We start from the raw sequence: 27020 nt of genomic DNA, 5'->3' as shown, positions 1-27020 counted from the left end.
ATAGACTGACTTCCTAGTGCCTGGCTTTTAGTGACGTGTGCTGCCTAACCTTTATCTAGTGACACGGCTCCATGGTCACCTGTGGCTGGCCAGATCCTTCCCTGAGACACGTACGTGCAGAGGCATCATCCTTGACTCCATCTGCACTCATGGCAGAAGCCAGGGGCCTGCAGCCTGCTCAGGACCAAGCTCCTGCTTTGGAGGTACCTGTCATGCTCCAGAGCCTGGAGAAGGGTCAGGAGGTGACTGTGTTCCTTGCTTAGGCAGCTTGGCTTAAAAAGCCCAGGTTTATAAACCTGAGTATGAGGTCAGCACTTCAGTAATAATTTGCATGGCCTAATAAGGAAGCCAGTTTGAGAAACGTCTGTAATCCTGACCATTGGAGAGTTGAAAATTTCCCCCAGTCTCCTGGCTGTCTTTGAGATGGGGGATGGTACTGCTTCTGTTTGAAAGCAGTTCAGGGCTTCAGGCTATGGAGGGTTCAGTGTGGTTTAAGAATTTCAGTTTTATTTAATTCTGCTGCTTGTGTCCCAATGCTTCGTCGGCGCTGGGTCTGGCAGGAGCAGAGCTGTCGCATTAGTGTTCAGTAGACCCCAGGGATTCCTGAGTTACAGCCCTCTTCACACATCAGGAGGGACACAGCTGGTCCTGGCGTAGCTGCATAATTCACATGAAGATGTAACTACTGCAGTGCTTATTTAAGAGAAGTGAAAGTAGGTCAAGTAGGTTCAGAGTTGATATTGGCTCTTCTGTTCCCTTCATACCGTTGTGATAACAGAAGCACGATTTTCTCTCCTTTTTTCCTTTCCTTTATTTCTAGGTGTTGCATCCCCTAGCAAGGACAGCAGTGTGCGTGCTTATATGCAAGCTGGCTGTAAATCTTAATGTGTGTGTATTTTAAAAGGATTCAGGACACCAAAATACCCTAAGCTTCTCTGGAGGGTTAGAGAGAAAGTGGGAGACCACAGCTCCATTCCTGTTGGACTTTTCAGTAACATTTGAATCTGTCAGTGTATTTTTCAGAGTATTTTAAGACCCATGTACCTATGTTTTACCATTTTATCTTGTAAATTCTGTAAGCTGTTCTAAAACACATATTGCATACTTTATAGAGAAGGTGTGATGCGTTGCCATCTGAGCCTTCAGACAGTCTGATTGTCTACATTCAACAGTAAGTAACTTTTTATGATTAAGAAGTACAGGTGAGATCTGGAATTCCATTTGGGAACAAGGAGTTGCCAAAATTTCTCACTTCCTCCCTCCAGCAATGAGCAGTCTTTGGGACCTGAGGTTTTTCATCAAAAATATCCCGTGGCACATGTGTGTTATGTGTCCCAAGGTGCCCCAGGGATCTGTTGAGCTGTGCACATCGCTGCTGTCCTGCCAAAGAGGGGAGATTGAGCCATCCCCATATCTTAACTCAGCAGTTGGTAAGGCATACTCTGAAAACATATGAGACGGTACTGATTTCAGTTAAAATTTATTCAGGGAGCAGGAGATGCTGTTGCTCATGTTTATGTAACATCTGAGAGCATGGAGTGCCTGCTTGCCCTTCCTCCTTTAGCTTCTTTTCTTCTAGACCCATGAATCTGGCTTTCTGAGCTGGAGACCGATCCAAGGTGAACAGGGGAAATAGCTGTCCCGTCCTGTATGTCTTAGGGACCGGTGTCCTGGAACATGCATGAAGTCCTGAGGCTGAAGAGAGCCTGTATCCCCATGTTCACTCCTCTTTGGGCAAATACAGCATCTTTTAGCTTAATATGCAAAACCTGCTGGTGCCTGGAGAGGAAAATGGGATGAAGCAGATTATTATATGTAATGTCTCTGAATGTATATGTATATATGGGTGCACACACGCGTTTGTTCTTTACCCATTTCTTGGATAAATACATTGTTCAGTAGTTTTTTACAAGTAACAAAGTAGGACACTGCTTATGCTTTGGTCTGAGCTTCATGCCTGTGTGTAAGAGTGGTCTCTACTGTATTGTACAGTTGGTGTATCTGGTTTCTGACCCTAAATGGCTGTTGGTCTGTTGGTCTCCAACTAATCTGAGCTGGTCAGGCACAGACTTTTTTTTTCTGGTTGTGTGACATACAGAAATGTCAGAAAGGATTTTATATATGGACTGCCACTATTCATACCTGTGATTTAAGTTCGACTCGTACCCTACGTTTCCAGATGGGAACCTTGCAAACCACATTCCTGCAGGAAACCCCAATAAACAACTGCTGTTGCTAGCTGTAGGAATAAACTTTGCTCACTGCTATGTTGTGTACTCCAAATCACACAGTGTTTCATCAAAGCATGAGTATCTTCCTTTATCTCTTCAGACATTAATCACCACCTCGTAGTAAAATATCTTGCATTTTACTCTGGCTATGGAGAAGTGAGCCAACTGTTCTGCTTTGTGTGTTCAAACTGAAGGAATCAATCATCCGTTTTGTCTTCTGTACATGTCAAGAAATGGAGAATAAAGAGGAGAGTCTGCAGATTCAGACTTCTTCGATCCCACACATCATCATCAACAGCTCCTGTTTTCATCCTTTGCATGAATAAGTGACTTTCAGCATGTACCGTGGAGGACAGCTGGACTGAATGAGCAGGGTGCACCCAGGAAAAACAGCTGCTGTACAAAGAGCTCATGGAAAGGACATTGTGGTGGATTGGATGGACGTGATGGAGGTGGGGGTTGGCCTGCAGAGCTGAGTTGGTTTTGCCATTCTGCTCGTTTGAGGAACTGACTTCTGGAAAGGACTGGGTTTGTGGCACATTATATCAGTGAAAACTGCAGACATCATGTTTGAGATTCAGGTGGATGTTCTTGCCTCCCATCATGAAGGTCCCTCCATTTTGTGAAACGTCAGAAAAGAGAGAGCAAATGGCCAAGCCAGTCTACAGCGGATTATGGCGACTCTAAACGGTCTTCTCTTTGAGCCTGTTTTAATTCCCTCCTTTGTAAAATATGCTTGGGAGTAAATCTGGATGAGCAATTTGTCCTTCATGTCCAATGTAACTGATGCCTTTGCAGAGACAAGTGTGGGTCAGTTGAAAGTGATTGTTTCAAATATCTCTTGCTGCTGCAGTGTGAAGGCAGTTGTCATCTTTGAGGAGTGTGGGGGCTTCTCTGTAATCCAGCTGGGTTTGTTTTGTCTTTCTGATGTTCTAGGTGGGTACTTCATACCAGTGAAAGATGGGAAAAGGTGGTTTTATGGCACTGTTAGCCTAGTTCCTTACAGCATCCTTAATTTTCTGTAAGCATCTTTACACAGCTTACAGAAAATCACCTCTTGGCTCCCAAGAGTCAGTGGAGAAAACTCTGCCCCATGCAGCCATCTCAGAGGAGACCAACGTTTAAAATCTCACCATACTACTAGACTGTGAAGCATGGGGACCTTCAACAGGCAGCTGCTTTCGCTGTCCTGTAGGAGTCTTACGTCTTAGAGAAGGAGAACTTTAAAAATACAAGTTACATTTGGTCTGGTTAGTCTTGTTGTGAGCTCTCTTTTGGTCACCACATTTACGATAGCTTCATCTCTCTGAAAAAGCAATCTCTCTCTTGCAGTTAAGCGATTTCTTTGTCTCCCATCTGTCCTTGTCTGCCACAAAGAAAAATACTGCCAGGTACATTTTTGGCACAGAATTGCAGGTTATTTCAGTCTGTGATGCAGCCCAAAGGTTTTTTTTGTTAATCCCAAATAGAAAATAAATCCCAAAGGAGAAGTTGGAGAGCTTTTAGCTTTCCTGGACTAGGTTTGGAATTTTATGACATACAGAAGCTTAAATTAGAAAAATCGCCTGTTAGAGCTGTTGAAACAAAAACGTTTCATGTAGTTGAAATAACAGTGCTCATTATCTACCTCTCCCAAGTGTTCCCAGCAAGGAGCTGAGCAAAGCCATGTTTTCATTGCTGACTGTTTGTAGGTAGCTCCACTGGTCATTTGTACCAGTACTTGAGTGCTTGTTTTCCATATGCCCTCCACAAAGTGCTTAGCAGGAGCCCGTCTTGCCTGACCTACTCAAATCGTTCTGAGATAACGAGTCTTCGTATCGGGAAAGGAGATTTCCAAAACTGGACAGCTTGAGGGGCTCGGGGATCCAGAACCTGATTTTTGTTCTTAGAGAAGTCTTGTGATACAGAGCGGTATCACCTTTGTTTATCTGTCAGTTGTGTGGCTCTGGAGGTAAGAAGACAGGACACAGTTGTTCAAATCATGCAAACTTATTCATTAAGAGAGGGGATGAGATGAATGACAAGCTTATCTGGGAGAGACCACCAGTCCTAGATCGGTGGATTCAGGATGGAAGCCAGATTTTTTTTTTTTAAAATTTTTTTAGTAAGTTCTGCCTCATAGACCACAAGAAAAACAGAGCAGTGATGGTCAGTGTGCCTTGAGGAAACAGCATGTCACTAATGTAGAGGTATTTGGTTAGTAAGTTGAATGCAATTATTCATGTTTCTAATCATAATAATAATAATACAGTTGGAAATAATAATTGCCACTGCTGTAAGAAAACAAATTGCTTACAATTTAATATGTTAAAATACAGTTCAAATTATCAGGTGCTGCGTTGCTCCCAATCAGGGGAGGTTGCTTAGGTGAAATTTGGAAGAAAAATACATAGCTCACTAATTTCTTATGCTAAGCACTCCATGGGTAGTGTGACTAGCTGAGTATTGTTATACCTTATTGTGCCATGTGATAACAGCACCATGTTTTCCTGTCATTTTCACAACTTTTCCTGGCTGAAGTGATACACAAGCAACCCTTGGTAGTAATCACATTGTCCCGTTCAGTTTCAAAAGGAGAGAAGCGGACCTCATCCAGAAACTTTCCAGCAGGCTACAGTAAGCTTAACTATCTGTTAGCCATTGTCAAATATTTTCCATACTTGCAAAAATGGCATCTATTAAAGTAATGGAATTTGTCTCAGAAATAGTGTCATTCCATTGAGCGATTTTTGTGTAATGGTAATTATATTGCATCTCAGTATCATTTTGCAAATTATTTAAAGTATATATTCCGGTTCTTTTGTTGATTCGTATGGATGTGCTCATGTCTCTGTTTCCTGTTCTTGGGCGGCTGACCGTGGCTCAGGTGACATAATGTTTCAGGAAAAAAGTCAGCGTTCTTAGAGGGGTTATTTAAATTAATTAACTCAGGTTTTTCTGCTATTACGCTGAAGTGCTTGAATCCAGGGTGAGTTCTGAATGCCCAGCTGTAGTGGGTTCAGTGAATGTGCTGCAGTCTGGCTCATGTCCAAATCAAAATGAGTTTGAGATGAATGTGCTCAGTTAAATTCGGTACAGGCCTCACCATGATGAATTGAGAGGTTTCCTCAGTGTCAAGGGCAGAGTTAATCAATTAGTAGTTTACCAGGGGAGCTTAATACAAAATATTGACATTCTAAAAGCCTCAGCCAAACCCCACTGAAGTCAGGAAGACTCTTTGCACCCGAGTCTTGAGGGCTGTGGAAGTGGCTGTGCAATCGTCCACACTTTGTTAATGTCTTTATTCTACAGTTTTGGAGGAGCATAGACAGCCAGAGCAATGCTAGGGAGAATTTCTGCCACTTGGTCATGATGAAAGGGAGCAAGTGTGCTTTTGCTTTTAGTCTGAGTAGGTAAGAGATGCAAAAGTAAATAATTTCCTTCCTTTGACACGTTTTCTGTATTTCTTCTTCACGTCTAGGAATCTGTTATTAAATATAACTAAGCCTCAGGACAGCTTACATGGGTCAGAGCAAAACTAATTTAGTTCTGCCTGTCTTGCAAGGACACCATTGCTCATCAGCTTATTGGAAGCAGAAATTTCTTCTCACAAGAATCTGAAAGATTTGTGAAAGCGCCAATGTTTTCAACCCTCAAGGAAAAAAATGGGACATTTGTTTTGGAGACTTTTTCCAGTGAAATTTAAACTAGGGTTACTATTTTATTAGTCTTAGCCTGCAGGGTCTGAAAACTGTTTTCTAGGTAACACAGACATTGAGATAGAAGTATTACAACCTCTCTAGGCTGTTTGAAAGACTTGGTAGGAATGTGTTAGCCAAAGTCAGAAGCTGTGTTTTTACTCTGGAGTTTACAACACTGCACAGCGTTACTAAAACCCTGCAGTTTGCATGGAAGTTTTTTTGTTAGGATTTATGTTTTAGCATTCCTGTGGCTGATTGACCACAAATCCGTTTCTAAAATCCCATTGTGTTCAGCAGCTTTTTTACTGAATTTATAGAGAAGTAGAATATATTCTCGTTAACCATGATGTAAATAGGAGCTTTAATGAGAGACTTCCTGAAAGAATCCACAGCACTAGGCAGGCTTGTGAAGCACAGCTTGGATCTTTTTGACTCTGCAGACTTGTTTTATTCACATCAACTGTAATGTTGAATACCTCAACTTCTGTGCTTCTGTGAGTCCTGCAGAACTCTTAATGAAGTAAAACAAAGAGGAGATAGGTAGCTACCTACAGCATCTTTCTGGCCTTGCTTCGTGTCTGATAACTTTCAGTTTTGCTTAAAAAAATCCACCAACTTTTCTCTGCTTCTCCCCATGGTCCTTCTTTTTCATGCCAAGGAAATGCTTGTTTTAAAAAGTTTTGGCATCCCTGCAGTTCGGTGCTAACAGCAGGGCTTGGGGAACTAACACAGCCTGTCCAAGAGCTTCCCGATGTCTCTGTGGTTCTCCCCAGGAGGTTTTGTGGGCCTCTAGCTGTGGTAGACCTTCTCGCCCAGGTCTAGCTCGCAAGCTTGCAGTGAGCAGCCTCCTGTCCCAAATGTGTGTGACCCTGTCCTTGGCCCGGCTGCAATGCCTGGCGCCAGCCCTCCGCCTGCCTCCTGCCAAGCTGGACCCACAAACGTTTTCATTTCTGACAAAGGGCAACTGTTTGGAGGAGTTGTTGTCCTGCTTGGTGTTCCTAATCCCTAGAATAACTGCTGTGACAAGCATAGTAACCATCTGCAGTAAGACCGATATATTGGTGCCTTTCAAGCACAGTAATTGCAATGATCTCCTGAGCCTATAACTTTTTTTTTTTCTTTTAAAACTTTTCAAAAGCAAGATGGGGGATTGGAAGCTCAACACTTGGACAAGTCGTCAGGAGTTACAGTCCCAAAGGTGCATTTGAAAACACTACTTCTAACTATTCAAGGAGTACCTAGCCCTCTTTAGCTTTTTTAATTTTTTAAATTGTACGTTAAGCCCCACAAGTCCATCTCTCACATCCTGATCATTTTGAGCATATACATGTCTAATTTTGCTCAACATTCCCAGCCTTAGAGAGGTTTGGATTGCACAGTTTAAAAACAAAATGGTAAGAGGAGGCACGTGTCTGATCACATCTGTGCAAACTTGAACGAGCACTAAACACAGGGACTGGAATCAGATCAGTCGTAGAAGCAGGGACTAGGCATTAGTTAGTTTTCACCTTCACTAGGCACTGTTCTGTGTGGTTATGCTTCTGTTTTCTGAAGTAAACTGTTGTAGTAGCCAGTGTGCTAGGGTGTAGTGCAGGGTTTAGGCAGGCTTTTTTGTATTTTAGGGGCGTGTCTGCCCTGTGCATTTATCTCCTGAGGTATCTGCAGCAGTGCAAATCTAGTAATAGATGTACTGCGTGGATGATTTATTTGTTCATATTGCCTCACTCAGTTTTACATCAGAAAAATCTCATTTTATATTAATGAAGAGAGTCTGTGTTCTAGATTTGCATTTTTTAACTGCTTTCTTGGCATGAGAATCCCTTGGGATTTTGATTTGCACGGAAAAATTGTTGCTATAAAGCATAGATTTAATGCTAAAAGTAATCATTGCATTCTAGTTACTGACTCTTTAAGATACACCATGCTGCTTAAAGGAAAACTGCATTGTTTACATGTGACAGATCAGCTACATGAACAAAATCTATATTAAAGTGTCTGTCTCTCTGTCAAACTTGTCATTTGGTTATTTGACAGTTTCCCTGGGTATTTGAAAAAAGATAAGTAGGAGCTGTGATTGCAATACAAGGCAGATGACATCATAAATACATAATGGAAATTAAGCCAAGCTCCAACACGTGAGGTTTTGTGGGTGGGTGGTGATGGTACATCTTGATCCAGACCCACGGAGCTCCGCTGCTCTGCACCAGAATACAGCTGCAGAGGGCACTTGGTGCAGACCCGTGGAGGGGTATTTCCTAGCTCACATCTTCGTGGCTGCTCGAACCACCCATCCTGCAGCTGTGGGAACAATGGCACAGATCTGCTTTCAGGCTACAGCTGGGGGGAAACAGGCTTCTTGTGTAACAAGGAAATAATGAATTCAAATCTGCTTTCTCTTCTGATCTAGGGTAAGAAGAGCAAAGTTTCCTGGGCAGAAAGACAGAGGGAAGAGTGTAGATGGGTTTAAGTGCTTTGTTTGAATAAACCATGTCAACATTTAGATTATTTAACTCTATGACAACTTCAATATGAAACGTTGTTTTGAAACAAGAGGTGGAAAGAGTTTGCTCAGAAAATCAAATCTCACATTTCAGCCTCCTGGTAACACCTCTCTGCCTTTTTTCCCCCCTGGATTTAGCTCTTAATGGTTGTGCTTCTTCCTGCCCACCAGCTGGCAAGAGGTGGGCAGGAAATGCCCGTTTGCTGGTGCCTCCTCAGCATGATGCTTCTCGCCCTACCTTCTTCCATCAGAAAAGAACTATTTTTATGGTACTGACAAAATAGGCTGGTCGAACAGTTAGATAGTAACTGATCCACGCAGCTTGTAACATAAGCTGTCTGCAAGACAGCTGGCAAGTCCGGAGGTCATGTTTCTTTTCTTTTCATTTTTTCTTTTCTTTTTTTCTCTGTTCTTTTTTTTGGTCATTTTACTGCCTTATTTTCACTCCTTGCTTTTTAGTAAGCAAATCCCATGGAGAACCCCACTCAATGCAGTGTTTTATTATGCACAGAAACTCCAGGATATGTAAATGGTGCTACTGAAGGGGTGCCACTTCTCCATGGCTGCTGTGTCCATCACATCTGTGCTGTATTGTAGCACTGTCAGGTTTCCCAGATTATTCCTAAGGGCAGTGGAGGGATGCTGTAGGGAGAGGGAGATTGAAAATCTCAAAATAGGCAGATTAGAGAGCAGGAAGGATCAGGGCAGGCACAGCACAGAAGTGGTGAGAGGAGCTGTTCAGCAAGGGTTGGAACGGGTCAAGGGTTCAGGACATGCAGCTGCTCAAAGCCCAGGAAGTGTAAACCAAAGTGTCCCAGGAAAGGTGAAGTGCAGCAGATGAAGCCATTTGAACCATAGCTGCTCCAGTCAACTGACCTTTAGACCTGACCTCACTGCCCTTGCAAAACCCAGGTTCCAAATAAAACCCAGTGGAGGTCGTGGTTGGGTCCACCACTGCATCCAGCTGGGTGGTGTTTGCAACTGCTGGTTGATAAACGATTGCATTTATCAGCGTGGAATTGGCCATGATGTGTTTATTCCTCTGGCTGATAAACTCGATGAGCTTTACGCGTTTGGTCGAATACTTCATGTATGTTCTGCTTGTTGGTCTGGACCCTGGATGAGCAAGTGGTGGCTTGATCAAATGCTCAAGAGAAGCGATCGGAGTCTGAGGGATGAGTTTGACAGATTCTCCCTTGTACACAAGGTTGTCAGACGTACCTGTGTACTTTAATATCTGTGTGAGATCCGTGTGCCCTGCAGAGGGAACTATTGCTACTTGAAAGTGGGAAACTCAAGCTTTTGGCTTACTTCATGAGCCAAGAAGTATGAATTGGCTAATTAATTAATGAAAAACTGAAAATTTACATGGCATTTTAAGATTAAAAGTGTTGAAAATACTTATGCATTTCCTACTAATTCAGTGATAGTATTGCTACATTTGAAGGAGTAATTGGGGGCACCTTAAAACAACTGTTGAACTCTTCTGTCCTACAAATTTTGGGTATTGGTCCACTCCTTACCTGGACAAATCCTGGTGGCTTCAGTAGCAATGTTTGCCTGAGAACGTTAATTTATGTGTTTGGTAAAGACACACTTGAGCAGGCAGTTTTTATTGTCATATATCACAAACAACTTGTTTTTTATATATAAATTATTGGCTCTTTATTTGTTTTTGAAGAAATTAAATTATTACCTAAAATGTGGTTGTTTGGTTTTTTTCCCTAATTAATTGCAGTTTTCCATTAAGAGCAAACTGTTTCTAAAATCCCCTTGATTCCCACAGAAGAGCTTGCCTGTGTTGCATAGAAACCCAAATAGAAGGGAAACAGTTGCTGGGAGTGTGGTGGTGTAGAGCAGCGGAAGCTTTGGGGCGATGGGGCTGGGAGTGCTCTTCAGGCTCTTGGTTCTGCATGTTACCAGATCCTGCTTGAAGCCTGGTCTATTTTGTGCAAAGTAGAAAGAACTGTGTAAATGAGTGATTAGAATGACTCTACTATATGAGACACATTGAATTTTATGCCACAGCTGGAGAAACTTACCCTTAATTGAAGCTGTGGGCAAGTGTATGTCATTTTTGATTTAACATTTTCCCTCACCCCTGCCACCCCCTACCCCAACCAGAATCCTCTGTGGAATCAGATTGTTGCTGTAGCCTTTGTGAACCCCTCTCTTCTAATGTTTAATCAAGTGCTGAAAAGAGAAATTTACAGACTATTTAAAATGTGGAAAAATTGCTTCCCAATATTTTTGACAGAGAGAGACTGAGAACACACAGCATTGAATCATCAGGAAAATTGAAGATTTCCCCTGAACAACATTGGGATTTTACAGCAGAGGACTTGAAAGACCTTGGAGAAATTGGACGAGGCGCTTATGGTTCTGTCAACAAAATGGTCCACAAACCCAGTGGGCAAATTATGGCAGTTAAAGTAGGTGATGCCCATACTTACATTTGTACTTCAGTCCATTAGGGATGAAATGTGATGGAGAATTAATGTTCTTCCATCTAGCATCCATCTACTGCTCTTTCCTATTTATTTCCAGTGTAAAGGCTGCTATTGCTGAAAATATGTTGTATAATGGGCATATTGTCAAGTGATTTGTGAAGCTCTTATTATTGCTTGTGCCCTTTTGAAAATGCCTGTCAGGAACCTGTGTTTTGAGGGGATCACATGTCTCTGGAGACTGATAATGGGGCATGGGCCTTTCACCTCTGGGTCACTGGTTCAGATACAGCCTAGCTTGGTGGTAGGCACAAGTTGACATCTAACAGCTTCTCGGTGTCTTTTGTGAAATAAGGTAGTGAGTTGAAATTTGCTTTTTCTGTAAGCATGTGCCCAGGAGGAGCTGGAGTGGAGTGGACATCCTCCAGGGGGTGTTTTGTTCTTGATGATGTATGATGGAGTCTTTGCTTTCTGCTTACCATGCCAGACCTGCTCTGGAAGTGGGAGGGGTAGCAGTTTTGTACACTGTCCATTTTCTACCTTATGCTACCCAAAAACTCACCTTAAAACCAGAAACAATATCCAATCTCATTTCCCAGCTGGGCCATATGGAGTAATCTTTGCTTGTCGCAGCAGTGCTGCTCACTGGGCATCTTTGAGGAGCTGCTTGTCCATTAAGCTGGGGGAGGTGGGCAGCAGCCATTCTCTCTCTCTTGTCCTCTTTGCTTGCCGCTGGCTGGTAGGTAATGACATCAGGCTTTTAACTCTGTTGATGTAAGTGCTCCCATGGCTCCCATGAAAGAGTAGAAGTGAGCTATGTAGGAGTGTGTGTTGCTCTCTTTTTCAACTGTCTCTGTCTTCTTTGGAATACTCCCTGATCTGATCTGGAAACATTCACTCCTGCTGGTCTCATGTGCCAGGTAGACATGTCTCAGCCCCAGCTCTAGCTGCTGTGAACAGAATTCATACTTGTCTCTAGCGTGTCAGGTTGCTGGAGTAACCACCATCCTTTGATTTTCTCCAGTAAATATTGACTTCCTCACAGCATTGGGATCACTGGCCAGGTCTATAAGTGTTTTGGATCACCATGCAGTGGTGCTTCAACCTGGTTTTGAATCCCTAAAAGTCTCCAGTGGAGCTAGAGGCTGCCTGTAGCTAAAGGCTTATTTCTCTTAATTGCCTTTAGTGGAACTTGTAGGTGGAGTTTGCAGATGATGGGTTGAAAACTCATGTAGTGAAACGATGCCTGGACATCTCCAGCTTCTCAAACCCAGAGCGTGTGACCTGGGTAACTGTAGTTTTGCTACTATAATCATGACAGCCATGGGTAAGAGCAAGGCATACCTATAGCTGAGTGGCTTTGTTATCTGAAGCTCTGCAGTGGGTACAGCTGTGCTGAGAAGAGCACTTTGTTGGATTAACTAGCGTCATTGAGAAGGAGATGTGTCTTCTGGCACAGAAATTCTATTGTCCCAGACTTCGTGTGCACAAGGGGTGTTCAGCATCGTAGGATAATTTTGTCAGCATCAGGGGTCTAATGTGGATGCAGCTTCCATCTTGGAGGCAGGAGGCACCAGTGTCATGTTCTGGAAGCACACAGTTGGAGATGACATTGCACAGCATGTTGGGAGGGCTGGTTTTCCCAAGGGAAGAGAGGTGGTCTGAGCCTCGGGAGTGCTGGGCTTGGGGGCTCACTTTTCAACAAATAAAATCTGGTAGGTTTGCAGTGTCTAAACTTCAAAATGCCAAAGTTGTGGGCTGGGATGGTGCCACTTTCTTTTCTCTGAACCCATTCCTTTTGGGTGGGCATGGCTAGGCCTGTAGGAGAAGGAAGGTTGGAAGGTCTGGGCAACTGCATAATTTCTAAAATGTTAGCCACAAGGAACTGTTCTGTTTGTCCCAGAGAGGATAAAACATGAAATTGAGAAAAGGAAGACCTGTGGGTGGAACAGTAAGCAAGGTCTCCAAGGCAGCAACATCTATTCCACAGCTTGGATGGTGCAGTTGTTTGAGATGAGGTTTCAGGACAGGGCTAAGCTTGAACTAGTGAGTAGCTCATCCCAAGCTACTCAGCTCTATGTAAATCTGCCCTGTGGGCCATCCATACTTTGGGCTGTCCACCTCCTCTCTCTGTCTCCCTCAAGCCTGCGGTGTCCTGACAGCTTGCGGAGCTGTTGCTCTCTGAAGCCCGAGCTCCCCACCTGTGTTCAGGGAAACCAGCTGCTCTCCACAGTCTCTCCTTGCTCTACAGGCAGGAACTTGTTTTCTTCTCCTTCAGCGTAATGCCCTTCTGTAAGAGAAGGCTGAGAAGTTTTAGAAGGGGGATGGTGGTTTGAGAAGAAAACGTGTCAGTGTAGTTATTTGAGGTCTTTGCTACGATCTCAGTGACACCTGCTTGCAACTCTGTGGTGTGGCACCATGCTGTGTGCAGGGCGTCAGGAACACTGCTCTGCAACTAGCTGGCTGTGGAGCTGGTGTCTGTGGTTATTTGGTGGTGCTGCTTTCCCAAGGGCAACATCAGTGCAGCAGGCAAATAATCCTTAGAAGGACATTCAGCAGTAGGAAATAGTTTTATGGATGCTGCAAGCCAAAAGTTGTTGGCTGTTCTGTACCGAGTGAAACACAGAGATGGCTGCAGAAGCTGCTAATTAGATGCAGAGAAAATTTGTATGAGGGCCTCCCCCACCTGTTCTTCCATCCTCTTCACCACTGCTGCAAATTTCCAGCCCAGTCAGGCATCTTCCTGCCCCACTTCCAGAAGGGCAAGTCCTGTTTGCAGCTACCGTGACCAGGCTGCATCCCTTGTGGCTTGTCAGCCCCTTCTGCTGCAGACAGATTCAAATCCTCCGTGTTCTACAAGTGTGCAATGGGAGACGTTGCTCTTTCCCCTGTCTCTGTGGGTCTGATGGCAGCTCCTGCTGGGCCAGGCACCCTGGTGCCTTGGGCACTCATCCTGCTCATCTCTCTGTCGACGCAGACGCAGCTGCTGGAGCGTACCCTCAAATCCTGTCTCCAGCTCCTTCCTCTGGCTTTTTCTAGCCTGTCATGTCTTTGCACAAAGAACAGTCTTTGGTTTCTTGAAAGCGTGATTTAGCTTGGCTTTCTGCTTTCTCCCCGCTCGGTGCACGTGGCAGCACCGCAGAGCACGCTGCCTCCTGCTGCCTCCCCCAGCACAGCCTTTTCGCTACGCTTCCTCTCTGTATTTCTTACCACTGCAGGAAAATAATTCCTGAGTGCTGAAATATCACCAAAATAACTTGAGATCTGCAGGTGGAGGTGCCATTTTCTTTCATTTTTCCCTTTTGTGCGTTTTGGCCTCATCAGCCCGTGTAGGGATGCTGGCAGGGGCAGGGCTGCCAGGCCCCTGGATGAGTCAGAAGCTTTCATCTTCATTCCAGCCTCAGCTGCAAAGGAGGAAAATCAGCCTCGTTGTGTCACTGGCGTGAAACCACTGCAGCAGAGCTCCAGATGGAGGAGCAGTGCTGGGGAGAGGCTGGGATGATGAGCTCTTGTCCCCAGTTCTGCTCCTCCCTCTCCTTCAGCCTTTGTGGTTCTGTACCTCTATGAATACCTATTTAAACAAAAAGATACTGTGTGCCTCTTCAGGAGCAGGCTGGAGCAGACTGCAGGAGCGGGGACCTCTTGTCCCTACAGAGATGCTTGTGAGGCTGACGGCTGCAGCGCGTTGGTTTCAGAGGCAGACAGTGGCAGTCTTTGGCAAGATGCTTTTGCATCCCTTTCCCTTTGTGCCATAGAGAGCCTCTTCCTAGAGCCATCAGGAAGAGTGGGAGAGGGTAAAGGAAAGAAGAATCCTACTCAGAGGTTTTATATTCAAACCTTTCTCATTTTTGCCCCTGGAAAATGTTGTATTATATTTTCCAAATCTTAATAAAAGACAATACTTTTACTCATTAGGTCCCTTCCTCTCTGAGAGCCTCCTGGAGATGCAAAGTCCCTGTTTGCTCTGGCTCAGCTGGCACTGTGGTCTTCCTCTCACTGAAAAAAAACCCTATTAATTTTCTTGAGGATTTATTGACATATTAGGTCAAGAGTCTTGCAGGTGAGAAAGAGAGCAGCCTAATTTTGTCCAGTGCCAGCTCTCTCTGCAAATTCACAGTTGCAAGGTCAGTTTGTAGACTCCTCACTTCCATGGCAGGTTTCTCTTCTGGACTCCTCATTTTCCTTGAAGAAGTCCCTGCCCTGGCTGGCATTTGCCTGCGACACCAGCACAAGCTCTCTGTGGTGTTGCCTGGTCCGGCTTCCAATTCTACCCAGTGTCCTCTGACTTTGCTTCTGGTTTCTTGTTTTCTATTTAGTCTGTTTTTGCCCAGTCTGTGGCAGTTCATAAGTGACTTGTGAATAATCTCCCGGGCTTCTTTGCTCCGTGGGGAGCCCTGCTCCCTTCTTGGGATCTGCTCCAATGCCATCACTCCTGGTTTTATCCCAGAGGCTTCACAATATGTGCAATTCTCCAGCCCCATTTGTATTTCCTCTCCAGTGTCACCATGTGGTGGTGTCCCAGCTGCTCCAGGAGGTTGTGCATCTTGTTTCATGAGGCTACCACAAATTTGAGGAACAGGGACTGTCTTTGGCACATCAGAGGAACCGTAGAAAAGCCCCAGTTTATTTGGGTGGAATTGTTTTCTTAGGAAGCTCACCCAGCACCTGGGGGTTTTCTTTCTGTCCTGAGGTTTCTCTCTAGCACTGATGGTGTTCAAACAAAAAAAGTGCTTTAAAAGATCTTTGGCATACTTGTTTTTTCCAAACTGGTATAAAAATACATAAAAGAAAAAAAGCCCAAACTGGAATGAAAGCTGGGGAGTGTTCTCCCTCTTGGAGCAGGACACTTTGCATTTAACTTAAATACTGTAGTGGTGTGTGTTTTGTTAGCCAGGCCTCTTGAAGGCTGGGAAAGTTTCTTGTTTGAAGAGTTCACAAGATTAAACAAACATTTAAAACAGCCAACCTTTAATCTGTTAGGTGGCACGTCTGTGGGCCAGGACCCAAGCATGGCAGCGGTGCCTGAGCCTGCTGTCAGGAGACCCCCCCCTTCCCGCTCCTCTCCCCTCTGGCCCCCCTCGCCCTGGGGGCCAGGCAGGCCCTTTCTGCTGTGCAGCAGGAAGTGCCTCCGATATTTGGGGTTCAGTATTAGCAGCTTCTGACGATTTCTTTTCAGCCAGTTCACCTGGCTGAAAAATACACCAAGAGATGAGTACAGTGGTTTGTGCTTCGATTGACCTTCAAGCTTCATGGGGCCACAACAAGGAAACATCTCGCACCTCTTTTTAGTTGAATTCTTTTTCTGTCAGAAATAGTTACAGCTAGGAGAGTAGGTCAGCTGGGGAGAGGGCATTTTTGTCCACAATCCTTGTGTTCAGTTTTCCCCCACCCCAAAAGGCATAGTGATTTTCAGCTGTAATGCCAGAATTTTCTGTGTCTTCCAGTATCTGTTGTATAAGCCAGCCTAGCTGATTTAGTCCTGCTCTGCAGTATTGCCAGTTCCAGACAACGTCCTCAGATATTGTTGCTGGTTTCTTTTTTTTTCTTTAGTCTAGAAGTATTTTTGACCAGACTACAGGTGGTCTTCCACTTCTGCTCTAAACTTCTAAGAAAATCAGAAGCAATTTCGAGATCAGTTGGGTAACTGGAGAAACTGGCCAAGGTGCTGTTTAGAGAGAGATAAAACTCAGCAGGATGTCAAGCCCGTGAGGTGTCCATCAAAGATCCCTGTTCTTCCTGGAGAAGCCAGCAAGCCGTGGAGCCGTTTCTTGTCCAGACCACAGTGCCTCTTTTACATCATTTTGCCTTGTAGTCAGTGCTTACTCTCATCTATAGCTTTAGAACAGATGTTCATGTCTTTGCCTTTCGCAGGTTTTCACTGATGGCAGTCTCACAGCTGAAATATGTTGCTAAGTATCAGGTATCCCTGAGAGGAGAAATTTAACATTTCTTTATACCTCCCTAATCTCTCCATCCTTACCTGGATGCCTGATAGCCCATACAAGCCCACCAAAATGACACATGAGTGTATTAAGCTCAGTCAAGGAGCAAATTTCTCTGTCCTTCTGATTTCCTATATGACTTCTGAAGAGAGGGCTTGGGGCTTTTTGCAAGCTGGCTTTATTGCAAATGGTCATTTCCATTCTTTGCACAATTAGATACCCTCTCCCAAGTTGACTCCTTATGGTTTATTGAAGAGAATTTTCTGTTTCACTCGTCTGTTTGGGTAGCTGGCTGAGAGCTGGGGAAACCAGTGCTCCAGCCCTGCCGGTAGTACACTGCGAAAGGAGCAAATGGGTGAGGGCTAAATGGAAACATGAGAGAGCGAGAACCTTGTTCTAGGAGGTGGGAAACGAGTTGTGATCAGTGGAAGACCTGACATACTTCTGTCAGCAGTAAATGTGTTGCAGGCAGGTAGACAAATATTCTCATCCTCGGCAGTGAGGATGAGACTTTTTCCTGCTGGTTTGGTGTTCCCTGGGAGCACCAGTGCTCTGGTGGTACTGCCAAGCACTGCTGTGCTCTGCTTTCTGCTGAGGACACGCATGAGCCCTGTTCGCAGGACGACACCGTGCTGTCTCACAACTCAAGGAGCTGGTTTTCAGTTTGGTGTTTATGGCTTTTTTCTTTCCTTTCCTTTTCTTTTTTTAACTGGTTGCTTCCCACTGCACCTGAATCTTTTTATGTGCGTAATGGGGCTGGGTGATGTCTCTTCTGTTTTGGGTCCAGTTTCTGGGATCTGTGTGGTTTAGTTTGAGAGTGGTCCAATCCACAGCATAGCTTATCCTTTTGCTGTTGATGCTGCTGATGCTGCCCAGGGTATAGCTTTCAGAGCTCTTGTTCCTGATGCCAGAAGGCTTTGTCCTAACCTGTGTTTGTATTAAAAGGGCTGGAGAATTTTCTCCTGGAGGCTTTGATGCAGTTTAAGTTTGAGGCCAACAAGGAACCATTAAAAAAGAGATTCTCCGTAAGCCTCTGCTACAAAACACACTTTTTCCATATGTGGCTTGTTTGGCCACGTCAGTGACTACACACAGTAGAGTGACCAGGCTGAGAGGTGTAGGACCTGAAACTAAGTCAGGGCTGTCCATCCCTGTCTTAAATGGTGCCTTCAGGCTGTTGCCTCACCTTGTGTCTTCCTTCCTTGCCATCTCCCGTGTTCTTGGGTGAGTCTGTGGTAGCTGCTGCAGCGTTTCGCACTCTGCCTTGAGGTTAGGGAGCAGATCATCAGCATGGCTCGTGGGCTATTCGGGTAGGGGCTCCTGTTGACTTCAGTCACCTTTTGCTGTTTCTTCCTTGTTTTGCTGGTGAACACTCATTCCTTAGCTGGTGAATTTGGACCTCAGGCCTGCAGCAGACTCCCTGGTGCGCTCCAGCTAAACAAAGCCATCTTTTCCAGCCTGGACTGACCCCAGCTCAGTGCTGTGCTGCATGCTGCTCCTGATAATCTCCTGATAATCTCTTGAATTTGCCAGTCTCCAGCACTCTTGTGTATGAGACTTTCTAGTCTTGCTTCAAGTCATTACTTCTCTCCCTGAAGCAGTGTTTGTTGGGGAGTTCCTGCTGGCTTCTCAAGGTGTCCTTTGGCTCCATGTCTCACTGGATGCTCTGCCCTATAGCTGATCCAGTGTCCATCCTCTGGGTCCTCTGCCTGCCCTTTCTTTTTTTCCCTGGGGAGATTGTGTTTGGGAAAACGAGGAATCTTTAAGTTTGGTGTTGTTCTGGGGTGCCATTAAAATTGCCTCCTCCATACAAAATATATTTCACATGCTTTCCAGAGATGGAGAAGTAACAGCACAGAAGGAGATATCAGAGGTGGGAGGAGCTGTGTTCAGGGGAAGTTGTGGAGTTTGAGGAGCATGCCGTGGGAATGGCTGGGACAGGATTGTGTAGATGCAAGGGAAATGTAGAGGCGGGCTGGGAAGATTCCCGGATGACCAGGAAAGAGGCCTTTTGGAGACAGATATGGAGTTGGCACAGAAGGGAGATGTGAATTACGATATGGAGAAAAGCTTCTTTTGGTTTTGCTCCACACCAAGGAGGTGAACTATTTAGAGAAGTGGGTAGCATCTCAGTGAGAGACTAAACTATTCCTTATAGGTCCCACCATGATGGCTTTGGCATCCATCGTCTTCTGTTGAGGTCAGAGCAGTGGCATTATCGTTTCACACAGTGCTGATGGTGTGCCACCTAGAAAGAGACATTCAGTCTGCTCAGCCCTTGATACCTCAGTAGGGGGTTGTAGAGCATTTTATGGTGTAGACACAAGACAAAGAAATAATCCTTATCAGGCTTTCTTCAGTGACACGTCTGAACTTCTGTGAAACAGACTTGAACCAGTGACCTAGAGGTGAAGCATTACTAGTCTGTTGAGCCATCTTCTTGTGACTACAAAATCCCACCCGCTCAGTGGCATCGCAGGGTGTGGATGTTACAGATTGTGGGTGTGCTGGGCAAGTTTCTTGCCAGATTTCCCAAGTACTCTAGAATTCACTGGGAGGGAAAAGGGCAATATGAACATGACAATTACTGGTCTAGGCCAAACCAGAGCTACTAGAACGTTAAGAACGAGTGGTGAAATACCAAAATATCAGGATACACCAAAGGTAAGGAAAATCATAGTGTCAATACTTTCCTCGTTTTGTGTGGGTCATTACAAAAGAGGGTACATAATCCTGCACTGTTTCTCAAATGGTGCTGTATGAATGGCCAACCTTGAAAGTACCTTCATCTACTTAGCCTTGTGCTTGCTAATGTGTGTGGTCTTGATGCCACCAGCAGCTGCTCACAGGGCAGTAGTGTCGGTGGGAGTGGGTGCTGGTATCTTGCAGATTTTTCCCACAACCTTGAATAACCTTTCTTTCTTGGGTAGCCAAGTAGTTTTTCTCCTCAAGGAGGGTCCAGGCTACATCTGTGGCTTTGGACTTCTTGACAAATATTTTTTTTTTTTTTTTTAAATGATTTTTCAACATGAGTCACACCTTCAGGATCACAATTTCCTCACCTGTGATTCAGAGAACACATTAATTAGTGTAAGATGTTGAATATGTCTATAAAATCACATGAAAAACTGCGGATGGTCTTCTCCATCCTTCATTTAACTAGTTTCATGTTTGAACATGTACAATTTTCTATTTTCAAACTTGCATTGTTCTTTTAAGGCCAAATAAGACTTTTCTTTATATATAGTGTATATATAAGATGTAGTGTGTGTATACATATATATATCTTTATATACACATAGTATATATATGAAGTATCTTTTATATAGTGTAAATGTTCACTAGGCCAGTACTAGGTAAAGAATTGTTAGTTTTATGAGATCAGCTCACAGGACTGTTGCCTACCATTAGCGTTACCAGAGCAATGTGTTCCCCCGCTTATGTGATAGTCCCTTTTCACCATGCCAGCCACGCTGAAGGCCTGGTGGGAGGGCCCTTTTTGTCTTCTGTGCTTGTCCTAGAAATTTTAAACATAATGTTCCTTGTTAAATTTCAAAACAGCCTTCAAATCCCATCTGACATGGCTAAGAACTGTGTGAGAATTTGTTTTGAAATCAAAGTCTGAAATTGTTTTACTGTAGTTTTCAATGAAATCTCTGGTCTTTAATTTCATTCTGGTATTTCTTCTGAAAATGTTGATGCTCATGAGAAGACTGGGGATTTTATAGTCTGAATTAAATGTCTTTAGGGGTTTTCAGTTATATTTCTTATTTGAGAACACAGCTTAACTCTCTAGAGTGTGTTTGAACATGCCTTGGGGATTGCCTGCTCAGCCTTGGGTTTGAGGTCCTTGACATGTTTCTCCAGAAGCGGGTCTGAGGATACAGTAATGGCATGTAAGTGATAAAGTCTCTGCCACTCTTCCTCTTTCAGAGAATTCGGTCGACAGTGGATGAAAAAGAACAGAAGCAGCTTCTGATGGACCTTGATGTAGTAATGCGAAGCAGTGACTGCCCGTATATTGTTCAGTTTTATGGCGCGCTCTTCAGAGAGGTGGGCACTCCAAACTTGCTTCATTCATAACAGAGTTTGGTTTTTATCTTCTTTTTTTATTTGCAGTTTCCAACTTGCAATAAGGAGGAGAAAATTTATGTTAGGTTTCTTAGCTCTCCACTTTTAATCAAGGGTATTTAATCAGGAGACCCAGACATCTGAGTGCTGCTGAGCACATACACGCTATTCCCGTTCATTGTTGTGTCTCTCTGCATATTTTGGTTTCTCCTTCTTTCCTGCTTTTCTTCTCCCTTGCTGAGCTCCAGGCCTGTGGCTCCCCCAGGCAGAGTGTGTGCTGCCAGCTGGGCGCAGCTCTGCAGCACAGTGCTTGGACACAAACGTGGTGTATGTCAGTGGCTGTGAGATGCGACCGTGTAGAGAACCTGTATCCCTGTAATGAAGGTGGCTGCTGTGATAGTAGTCACAGCTGCCCATAAGGCTATCTGATGTACGTATGTACGTAGCCAGACTGTGTCAGGGACTCCTCATTGACATGCATCTGCCTTGAAGCAGTTTGTACCTGCAGATACGTAAAAAACAAGGGCAACCGTGCTGGGTCAGACCAGAACTCCTAGTGGGGTGTTACGTCTCTGGCAATGGCCCACAGCATCTGCTTGTAGAAGCATGTGTGATACTTTGCCTTCAGTCATACTCAGCTGAGTGTCTGAGCTAGGTGTGCAGTCTTTGTGCTCAGTGACTCTCACTGGATTTCTTTTCCATGAAAGTGTTCAGTTTCCCCTGGAATACATGTACATTTTTTGCATCCATGGTGCTTTCTGAGAGGCACTTCCCTTGGTTGGCCACATTGTCCTTGGTTTGAAGGCCCATCTCATCCTGCTGTTTTGAGTGGTGCCCCTAGTGCTTTCCCTAGTTTTTGTATTTGAAGAGGCAGTAAACAGTTGATCTTTATCCACCCTCTCCAGGCCACTGAGGATTTTATGGACAGTTGCCATATTCCCCCTCTGTCATGTCTTACTCAGCCTGGTGAGTGCCAACCTGTGTCATACACAGAACCCCTTCCAGACCTTTGATCATCTTTCTTGCTGTTCTCTGCATCTTTTCCAGTTCTGCTCTGTCCTTTTGGGACAGAGACCAAAATTGCATGACTGTTCTTGAAAGGAGCAATATCTGCAACAGCTAGTGTAGGGGCTGTAATTTATTGGCCCTTTTATGCACATAGAGAACGTGTGCTGTGGTTATTCAACGTGATGCTTCCACAAGTGCTTCCAAGTGAAGAACAGAATTAGAGCATTGAAAGCTATGTCAGCTGACCACCATTAATCCTGATGTACTTCAGCTGTTCATGGCCATGAATATGATGTTAATCACTGCATATTTGTGACTGTTTCAACATCTACTTATTGTAATTTAAGGTAGATACTATGCTTCAGGGCCACAGAAGGTATCCTTCTATCTCCTTGTGCTTTGCTCAGGCACTCCCATTGCTATCTAGTTTCAAATGACCAGTAAAAACAGTTGGGAAGCTGGCCTTCTCCATGCAGCACAGACAGTCTTATGCCATGGTTGGAGGCCAGTTGTCAGACTGAGCTGAGTCTGTTCAATACAGGCACAAAAAGAGGAATACAGCACTGAGGAGCAGCACTGGATTTCAAACATTTGGTCCGTTTGCAAGAACAAGAGTTTTGGAGAAGATGAATGTCAGAACCTGACTACTGCATCCCCTCCCTCCAGAGAGCAGCAGCTCCTGCAGCTCTCCTGCAGGTGTGGGCTATTCTGACTCCTGTAATTGTGCTGGTGTTGAAGCTGGCACAGTATAGGGGGTTAGACATGAAGTCTTGCCTGTTTTCTACTACTTCAGCACTAATCCAGTACATCTACTTAAGGGAAGAAGGAAAATAGAGACCTACTGGCCACTAGTCATCTTAGCATCCTATTAGCATAGCAGCCTATGTAGAGTTTTGTAGGGCTTTACTGGGGAACTGTTAGAGAAAGAAGGTCAGTGTTGTAGTTAAAGCCCAAAACTGGGACTCAGTATTCAATTCCTGCTTCTAGTGAGTCTGCCTCTAATTTTGCCAGGTCACTCCTCTGGCTTTAAATCTCAGTCTCTAAAATAAGGATAATAATCCTTTTCCCATGCTCTGCTTTTTCTTATCTGTTTAAACATGAAGCCATTTTGGGCCAGGAGGCGTTGTCCATGTTCACACAGTACAAGTTCCTACCAAGCATGGAGCCTCAGTCTTGGCTGAAAATTTCCAGCTTTGCTGAAATACAAATGATAAGGCTGTCAGCTGGTGTAAAGAAAAGTCTCTGGGCAAGACAGTATCTTGCCAGATGCTGATGAGCAACATGTTCAGAGCTGTGCAAGCCTGTCACCTTCCTGCAGCTCTAGGCACATCCCAGGATGTAAGTATAAATACAGAAATAGTATAAAAACCTACCTTGATCAGCACCCAAATGTCAGCCTGGCTTCTACTGCACTCAAAAATCTTGTCGAGAAATCCTGTCCTTCTGCAGCCAGGCAGGGCTCCCTGTGTGCTCTGTCTGGGAAATGTTTTTTTCAGTAAGGTCACTCTGGCTTATATCATGTTGGTCCCTGGCATCCTCTTTTCCCCCAACCCTCAGCATCAGTGGTATTGGCTTCTGAGATGAAAGCAACCTTTCCCTCTCCTCAGTCCCCTACTGCCAAGGTGATGTTCCAAGTCACATACCCCAGAGGTACACAGGGTGAGCTGGTATTCTTGGATAAGGTTTTCTGTCTTGTCATATTAATTACATGTTCTAATATTAATTACATCTTTTAAAGCTAGGAAACTATGACAGCAGAGAAGCACAGAAAGGGAAAAAAAGAATTTCACCAGTATGTTTGAACCTGTCTTGCTGTACCATCCCCTGTAGTATAAGAGCTGATGGGACATTGCTAAAGACTGAACCTCTCTCAGGAAGTCCTGCAGCAAAGCATGTATAAACAAAGCTCTTTCTTCCAGCATTTTGAGGTGAAAAGTAAGGAAATAAGTTCTAAAAGGCAAATCCTCTTGGGACTGCCTGCTCTGAGTCAGGATTCAGATCCTCCAGGGATGGATGGAGCTACAGATGGGAAGTCTTCCTCTGCCTGCTCCTAAAAGATGAAAGACTTCAATTTGAGTCCCTTTAGAGGAGCTTAAATGTTGAGTAGGCAGCTCGCACAATCAGATGATTGGCAAGAAGATTATAGCAGCTTCAGCAACAGCAGCAGGGCAGCTGGGCTCATTTGAAAGGCAGGTAGCCTCTCCAGAAGAGTGAGCTGTTGATGCAGAGAAGCAGAGCTAAGCTATCGAATCCTGACAGTTTGGGGAGTGGGATTACTAAACCAAATTGGACAAAACAGTTCAAGGTCTTATTTTGAAGACAGAGAAGTAACCCAGCTTGCAGTCAGGAGAATAACTAAACAGGCAAGTTACTGTGGCAGCCTCTATGAGTATGAAAAGTTTGATTTGGAAAGGCAAAAAATACTACACAAATATTTCTCCCTGGTTGTATTCTGTTTCACTTGTTTGGCAGCATTTTCTGATAGGGAAGGTCTTTGGGATCTGGGCCTGCTTGTCCCTCAGCAGGCAGCATTTTAACACATAGTGTTTGCTTCTTGTTCTTCAATCATACGGGACGTCCTTCTGTTATTACGTATGTCTGTGTATAATGTAGTGTGTAACAATGCAAAAACTACAAGTCGATTGCTGGGTATGGGACTTTGCTTGAGTTTATCGGCACCCATTAGATGAGGTTAAATTGCCTGTTTAATGAAACAGGAGCAAAGCTGAAAAAGTAGAAGACAGCATTTCTGCCTTTGCATGGAGTCAGAGGCTTCACTGTGCTGATGCCAGACAGTGCACATGCCAGTCAGGTCCTCCATGGGACAGCACTCTGCTTGCTCCTGCTCTTGTGATGATGCTGTGACCTACACATCACCGTGTTGCACCTCCCCGTGATGTTACAGCATCCTTCATTCTTCTAGTGCAGCTGTTGAGTGGTCTGCTCTATTACTTGGTTCTCTAACAATCCCAGGTAGGAAAAAATCAAACTTTGTTTTCAATAACAGAAAGAATCCCTGAGCACTGATGTTGTAATGTGTGGCAGTTGAAATGGTTTTTATGTCCACAGCCTGACTTTTAACAGAAGAGAGAAGAAGAAAGTTGCATCTAGTAAAGGCCGGAGAATGAAGAGAGTCAGAAAAAGAAAAGCCTGGAGAAAGTGCAGAAGGGGTAGTTACACCACTGGCTATATTCCTGGTTACACTGACTACAGAAGGGATTTGTTAACTGATGAATTATAAAGTCATCGAATCGTAGAATGGTTTGGGTTGGAAGGGACCTTTGAAGATCATAGAGTCCAACCCCCCTGCCATGGGCAGGGACAGCTTTCACTAGATGAGGTTGCCCAAAGCCCCGTCCAACCTGGCCTTGAACCCTTCCGGCAGTGGGGGGCATCCACAACTTCTCTGGGCAACTTGTTCCAGTGTCCCACCACCCTCAGTGTAAAAGATGTCTGTTTATATGTCTGAGATAAATCTACCCTCTTTCAGTTTATTGCCCTTTGTCCTGTCACTGCAGGTTCTGGTAAAAAGTCTGTCCCCATCATTCTTATAAGTTCCCTTTAAATATTGAAAGGTCACAGTAGGGTTTCCCTGGAGCCTTCTCCAGGCTGAAGAGCCCCAACTCTCTCAGCCTGTCCTCACAGGAGAGGTGTTCCAGCCCTCAGATCATTTTGGTGTCCCTCTTCTGGACCCACTCTAACAGGTCCATGTCTGTGTTGTGCTGGGGACCCCAGAGCTGGCTGCAGTGGTGCAGGTGGGGTCTGACCAGGGCAGAGTAGAGGGGGAGATTTACCTCCCTTAACCTGCTGGCCACGCTTCTTTTTATGCAGCCCAGGATACGATTGGCTTTCTGGGCTGCAAGCATACGTTGCTGGATCATGTCCAATTTTTCCTCCACCAGTATCCCCAAGTCGTCCTCTACAGGGCTGCTCTCAATCCTTTCATCCCCCAGTCCTTACACTGGTGAGTGCCCCAATCCAGGTGCAGGATCTTGCAGTTGCATTGTTAACTTTGTGAGGTTCACACTGGCCCCAGGAATCCAGCTGGTTTCTCCACACTGCACCGGTGAGAGCCCTGACTGCTGCACACGCACACAGAGCTTTCCACGCCAGTCATCAGAGATGCTGTATTGAAGATGATCTGGTTACTCGTGTCCATTTGTTACCTCTCAAAGCAGTACTTGCTAGTTGGGGGAGAAAAAAAGGTGATTCCTAGGGTTTTTGCAAAGATTTCAGTTAAGTTGCTTTCTTCTAGTGAGACGAGAGGAGTGTTGGGCTGAGCTGTAGGACTGCACTGGGCAATCCTGAGACTTTTGCCCTTAGTGTTGCTGTTTAGAGGGTTTTTAGGTCTGAAAAAAACCCCAATAGTCTTTTCTTGCATGTCTGCTGGAAGCTTTACAGCTAATCTAGTGTGAGATAGTACCTGTAAGGCTGGAAATGGTTGGTTAATAATCATAACTGTGCTAATTGCTCTTTCAAAGTAACTGTTCTTGTTACTTTTCTTCTCAAGAAGGGAAGAGGACAAAAGCCTTGTCTGACCTGGGCTCCTACATAGGATGTGAATGTAGCTGAGCCAAGTTTAAACCAACAAGCTTAATAGTTGATAAAATTAGTCGATGAAAAATTTATTGCAAGTTGCAAGACGTGCCCAGGAAGCCAGGTGAATTAGCCCACGGGGAACTTCTGCTGGCAGGAGAGAAGAGCTCATGTGGATGTGTCAGTAGCACAGTGCTGGTGGAGGTGTGAATTGTGGACGTATCCTCGGTCAGTTGGTACAAGGTGTTTGTTCTCTTTGCTCTGATGCACAGCACTCTATTTCTATGGAGATCTTAAGCTGTTTTGGCATTACTGAAGGCATCTGTCCCTGCGATCAGTCCCTGGTCCATAGGAGAAGTGTCTTCTGTGTCACATAAGGGTATGTGAGGGTGATGACATTCTTCATTCTCTCTCACCAGTGTAGATGCAACTTGCATAAGAAGTTGGCCACTCCCTGCAGTGCACTAATGCCTTCAGTGTTGGTATCACAGAACAGTGGGTGTTGGAAGGGACCTCTGGAGGTCACCTTGTCCAGCTCCAGTGCTCAGGCAGGGCCACCCAGGGCTGCTTGCCCAGGATCATGTCCAAACAGCTTTTGAATATCT

At 44.7% G+C, this 27020-nt stretch overlaps 1 protein-coding gene across 1 annotated transcript in view; it reads left to right on the top strand.

The window, feature by feature from the left end:
• MAP2K4 (mitogen-activated protein kinase kinase 4) overlaps window positions 1-27020 on the top strand; it is a 102190-nt gene that overhangs the window by 46404 nt on the left and 28766 nt on the right. Inside the window, exons 3-4 of the mRNA XM_074889755.1 lie at window positions 10669-10843; window positions 20734-20853. Of these exons, the coding sequence (XP_074745856.1) occupies window positions 10669-10843; window positions 20734-20853 (295 nt within the window). The remainder of the gene's footprint in view (window positions 1-10668; window positions 10844-20733; window positions 20854-27020) is intronic.

The sequence above is a fragment of the Strix uralensis genome, chromosome 19 (genome assembly GCF_047716275.1).
Source record: "Strix uralensis isolate ZFMK-TIS-50842 chromosome 19, bStrUra1, whole genome shotgun sequence".
Lineage (NCBI taxonomy): Eukaryota > Metazoa > Chordata > Aves > Strigiformes > Strigidae > Strix > Strix uralensis.
This window is presented reverse-complemented; position numbering and strand designations above follow the sequence as displayed.